Source organism: Trichoplax adhaerens, genomic scaffold (assembly GCF_000150275.1).
Source record: "Trichoplax adhaerens TRIADscaffold_1 genomic scaffold, whole genome shotgun sequence".
NCBI lineage: Eukaryota > Metazoa > Placozoa > Uniplacotomia > Trichoplacea > Trichoplacidae > Trichoplax > Trichoplax adhaerens.
In genome coordinates, this window is record NW_002060943.1 from 2,287,208 (window position 1) to 2,293,207 (window position 6,000).

The 6,000-nt window shown below is 36.3% G+C and overlaps 2 protein-coding genes across 2 annotated transcripts; both read left to right on the forward strand.

The window, feature by feature from the left end:
• Positions 1 to 259: 259 nt before the first annotated feature.
• On the forward strand, positions 260 to 823 carry TRIADDRAFT_51500 (uncharacterized protein; the record flags this gene model as incomplete). Its single annotated transcript, XM_002107677.1, has 1 exon — positions 260 to 823. The coding sequence occupies one exon, from the start codon at positions 260 to 262 to the stop codon at positions 821 to 823; it is 564 nt and encodes a 187-aa protein (XP_002107713.1).
• Positions 824 to 1,786: 963 nt separating this feature from the next.
• Positions 1,787 to 4,002, forward strand: TRIADDRAFT_18186 (uncharacterized protein; the record flags this gene model as incomplete). Its single annotated transcript, XM_002107678.1, has 5 exons — positions 1,787 to 2,066; positions 2,252 to 2,438; positions 2,550 to 2,702; positions 3,021 to 3,196; positions 3,395 to 4,002. 5 exons carry the CDS (start codon positions 1,787 to 1,789, stop codon positions 4,000 to 4,002), a joined length of 1,404 nt encoding a protein of 467 aa, XP_002107714.1.
• Positions 4,003 to 6,000: the final 1,998 nt, after the last annotated feature.

Genomic DNA, 6,000 nt, shown 5'->3' on the forward strand with positions numbered 1-6,000 from the left:
TTTGTCTCTGCATTGTATTTATCACATACACGTATACGGAAAATATTTGTTACTTTTAGATTGAATACTGCAAAAACAATAATATTCCAAGTTTGCCCCGTATTTTGATGAAATTAAAGATTATATATATAGAATGAACCTTAAGCTACGTATAAATTCAGAGGTTCAAAGTTTCAAATCGCTGACTTATAAAATTTAATCTTCAGGCAAGACTTGAAATCGCGTAATATTAAAGATACACAGTGCGACTACTTTAGCTATGGCCAAGTTAGCTTTCATTTCAGTTATATCGGTTAGCATTTTATTACTATGTCTGATCAAGCATTCAGCAACTTCGTCCTGTAATGGCAAGTTGACTGCAGATTGCAATAAAATGACTCGAGTATGCAATCAGGAACTATCTTGGAGGGCTACCAAAGAAGAAATTGAATTTACGATTACAGCAAAGACAGATAAATGGCTTGGCGTTGGTGTTTCTAAAGATCAGTTAATGCCATTTACAGATACCTACGTAGGATGGACAGCAAGAGGTAAAACTTACTTATCCGATCGCTACATCGGTCAGTACAGGACAGCTCCTACGCTCGATAGTAATCAAAATGTATTTAATGTTAACGGATCTTACGCCAATGGCTACTCAAGTTTAAGCTTTAAGCGACCCATTACAACAGGTGATAGCAACGATATTTCAGTCAATGGTTGCAGATACTTTTTCCTAGCAATAGGTGGTTCATTTAATGAGGCGACAAAGCAAATTGACCGTCACGTTTCCACACCTATCGCTACTCCACAAGCGATTTGTATCGATCCATCGAAATGTTAATGAGCTCATAAATAATTCCTATATGAGAAGTTGTAGTAGATTATCTGAAGCTCATGAAAATTTTGTGAAGCTATTATTTTGTGTTTCAATATAGGCTAATGATTTAATATTCATTTATTACAAGCTAATGGAATTGATTATTAATGTTAATTATATCTGTCATATTATAATCGTCTTGAGGACTTATTTCGTTATGCTCATGATATAGTTCAAGCATGTCGAAATTCATGCTATATTGATTGATTTGCATTTAATGGATGTAATGATTTACGTGCATGTATGATATGAATAAGGAATCGAGTAAAGTACAGTAGTTACGAGAAGATTGATTGCTCTTATTTCATTATATTACCCATGAAATTTGCAGTGGCTACAAGGAACTTCCTCATCCACCCGGTGTAACCCCTTAATCTACTATATGACATGCTGATGCTATCTCTTTGCTTACATTGATATCATTGTTGATGAAATGATGATCGCGGCGTTATGTGTATTTGTGTAAATGAAATCTGTAGCTATCAGTGGAGCTTAATTTGCTGATGAATGAATAAATAGTCAATATTAAAGCTATACCCTACTGGTATTTTTTATGATTATGAGCTCATTGGTGTAGCTGTAGCTGCCTTGCAATGTAGCGGCTGTGAATTTTATGCTTTTAGGTGTCCTATTCGCTATGCTAGAGGTTTGCACTGTGCAATGAGCATAGGAATTCTAAGCATACAGCAGGGCTTAATAACTCGTTCTAATATCTGTGAGTAAGGGACTATCCGCGTTGAGAAGGAGTTCTTTAATGAGCGAGTCTACGTAATAGCAATACTGTTGTATACTGTACGACGGACGACAGTACAGTAGTATACTAAGCAGCGCAAGTTGCAGTATGGAGTAGAGACATTTGACATTAGTAATAAAATATTATAGAACTGCTGCAGTATACAGTTCAACTTTCTGTATATCAAGGAACACATGGAGGCAATTCAAGACATCATTTTAGGGATTGATTTAGGAACAACGTCTGTTAAAATATGCTTACTAAACGAAGAAAATCGTAAAGTGATTTATTCAACAACAGCTGAGACCAATGCTGATGTACCGTCGGATAATGAAAATGGTAGCGAACAAAGTGTGCAGTTAATTTTGCAAGCTGTCCAAAAAGCGATGTTAGATATACCTGATTTGTATAAGAGTAAAGTCAAGGCTATTGGAGTTTGTGGTCAGATGCATGGTTGCTTGTTATGGCAGTCAGGTAACTAATGGTCTTCAAAGACGTTTTAAATTCACCAGACACATCCAGCGGATGATTTGCTACATCGGTTAACATTACCACTACCATGATTATTATCGTTTGATGGTCGACAAGTACTTATTTTTACAATAAATTAGTATCTTGCTCTATCATTTATTTGTCTTCATTAAATGAATGACTTTTAGACAGTTGCTGGGAGATCACGAAAGGAAACTACGAGTCTATTCAAGTCACCAACTGCACTCCTTTGTACACCTGGCAGGACGGGCGATGTGATACGCATTTCTTGCAAAGTTTACCTTCGAGTCAGTCCACGGTGAAAATTGCCACAGGATTTGGTTGTGCAACGTTGTTTTGGCTGTTAAAAAATCGGTACAAGGATTGACTAATTTGATTAAGCTTGCAAGTTTCTGCATAGTATCTTTTGAATCAATTATTTTACAAATGACATTGAACTTAGCATTGCTCTATGTTCTGTTATAGACCTCAGCTAATCGGTCAATTTGATCGTGCATCAACAATTCAAGATTTTTTGGTTTGTATTCTATGTCATACCAACAAAGTTGTTATGTCTGGTCAGAATGCTACAAGCTGGGGTTATTTTGATCCTATTCGAAATTGTTGGGAAACAGAAGTGTAAGTACACAGTGATAAAAGAGTTCGTGCTTGCAGGAATTGGCATAGCCATGTCATCTACATGTGTTATTTAGTGTAAATAATAATGATAATCATCAACGGTACTAGCTAAACACTAAGTGTCTGCTACAGTGCTGTTTATGGCAGTTGGAATAATAATTTAAATTTTAGAAATGAAGGACACTGGAGTGAAATTCTAGTGTTGCTGCATACACGCACAAATAGTTACTGAATATTTACGAGTAGTAAGGGAATAATGCAATATGGTTACTATTCACTCGTTGACATTTTATATTCTTGACTATTGTTTTACTATAGTCTTGAGCCAGCTTCTTTTCCAATAGCGCTCTTACCTGAGGTATCAGATGCAGGTGAGAAAGCTGGCTATTTGCAACAAGCGATGTGGGGTTTGAAAGCTGGCATACCAGTGAGCGTAGCAAGTGGCGATATGCAGTGCTCTATATATTCTGCTCTGAAAGATAATACGGATGCAGGTAATGAAATCATGTAGATGTTTACTAGTTGTAAGAGGTTCAGATTCAAATATTGGAGATGATAGATCAGATTTTATGAAAAATCATTTTAAATTAATAATATATCATTCTTTATATACGATAACGGGTCATGCCTGTATGTGGATTACATGCTGTGGTGAAACTTGTGGATTCTATGGATGTGGTATTCTATCGTAGTCATGAATATTAGTACTTCAGCTCAATTGGCATTTGTGGCAAGTCATGCGTTTATTCAGGATAATTTAACCGTTATTCCAGCTAGTATTCAAATTCAACCTTTCTTTCAAAAATCCTTTATCTCTGTTGCTGCAGCTCTAAATGGGGGCAATGCTTTAGCTGCATTTGTTGACATGTTGGCAAGCTGGATGAAGGATTTAGCAGTTGTTGATATACCAAATAAGGAAGAATTATTTGATAGAATACTGAGGTTAGCCTCTTCTGTAGAATCTGTACCGTCGTTAAAAATTGAACCGATATTATTGGGTGAGAGGCATGATCCAAAGCGCAGAGGTTGCGTTTCACACATTACACCGCATAATTTGCAATTGTCTAATGTTGCCAATGGCCTCTTATATGGAATTATTCATAATTTAAATGATATGATGCCTGGTGAGTTTCTGCGAAAGGCTGGAATACGTCGTATTGTTGGTAGTGGACGGCTGCTGGCTTCTCATGCGTTCATTCGTGATATTGTTGAAAGTCAATTTCACCTACCTGTAACTATAGGGGCAACTGGCGATGCAGCAACAGGTGCAGCATTAGCTGTGATGCTAACAAGGCGTTAAATTAATCGATGTTTGGCATGAAATTGGAGTTCTGGATGAAATAGTGTGATACACTTAGCCTGATTGAAAGGTACCGTATATTGAAATTGTAATCCATTCCATATTTGTTGGTATAAGATTATTATCAACATTGCTAAACCAACCAATTTCTTGGAGTGATTTTATGCTAGGATATAATTTCTAATTCTAATCAAGTTCAAAAGCTAGGATGTTTTATTTAAAATATTGTTTGATGTTGTTTTTTATTGACTAGAGTTATATTGAAATTTATTGAGGCCGTTTAAATCACGTATTTGATACTATTTAGAATTTGACATCATAATAGAGAAATTTGATATAGTACAAGTTATCTTCTTGTTTAATCTTTTATTTTAACTCATCTTTGCGATTGTTATACTATACATTGTACCAGCTTTCATGTTCCAATTATTCTTGTAATAATTTTGAATGAGAATGTTATTTTGTTGTCTATTTATTGGTGAATTTGAAAATTTTGAATTATTTCATAACAGTGAATGGTATGATGGTGATATCAGATATAGCCTGAAAGTGGATTGCTGTATGTACTCATAGTTTCTACTTTGATATGCTTTTAGTATAATTGCTTAGTCTGTGTATCCACTTCTTTTTATGGATGATGGACGTATCCATTTTTTCCTGTATATATCGTTCAACGAATGCAGTTTATTATGTTGGAAAGCGTTGTACTATTTTCGTATAGTAATGAAAGAGAATTATTTTAATTGAATAATGGTACTGCTCTTGGTGTAGAGTAATACTCGTATTAATAGCGATGGACATGATTCACCTTGAAAGTTACCCTTTTCCAGCATTGAAATTCTATTATGGAAGGATAGATTGATTTTTGAACGTATGCTAACTTTATGATTGTCTCAATTTCTTTTCAGAAATGAACCTGGAATTACATACTTGTATCTATCTACTGTCGATACACCTGTTTACAGATGTCTGTGGAATAGGATTTCTGATTTTTTGAAATACTTTCTATCTTGAGGTGATAAGCATGTATTTGCATGGCTGTATTGCAGTCATTTTGACATAGGATTCATTATTGGACTAGTGCTAGAACAGACCAAGATGGCCGTAGTGCTAGTTTGAAGTTAAGGGATCATCTGGTATTGTAATACAGTATGAGCTAGGAGATCTTCGTGATCTAGTGTCGAGTCCACAGTCGAGTACAGTAGTGTACTGCACTGTATACGTCACTGGTCTGCACCTGCGCACTTTTGGACAACAGGATTTGCAGTCATTTTAACATAGGATTGATGATTATTGGACTAGTGCTAGAACAGACCAAGATGGCCGTAGTGCTAGTTTGAAGTTAAGGGATCATCTGGTATTGTAATACAGTATGAGCTAAGAGATCTTCGTGATCTACAGTAGTGTCGAGTCCACAGTCGAGTACAGTAGTGTACTACACTATACACGTCACTGGTCTGCACCTGCGCACTTTTGGACAACAGGATTTGCAGTCATTTTAACATAGGATTGATGATTATTGGACTAGTGCTTGAACAGACCAAGATGGCCGTAGTGTTAATTAAGGGATCATCTGGTATTGTAATACAGTATGAGCTAAGAGATCTTCGTGATCTACAGTAGTGTCGAGTCCACAGTCGAGTACAGTAGTGTACTACACTGTACACGTCACTGGTCTGCACCTGCGCACTTTTGGACAACAGGATTTGCAGTCATTTTAACATAGGATTGATGATTATTGGACTAGTGCTTGAACAGACCAAGATGGCCGTAGTGTTAATTAAGGGATCATCTGGTATTGTAATACAGTATGAGCTAAGAGATCTTCGTGATCTACAGTAGTGTCGAGTCCACAGTCGAGTACAGTAGTGTACTACACTGTACACGTCACTGGTCTGCACCTGCGCACTTTTGGACAACAGGATTTGCAGTCATTTTAACATAGGATTGATGATTATTGGACTAGTGCTTGAACAGACCAAGATGGCCGTAGTTTAA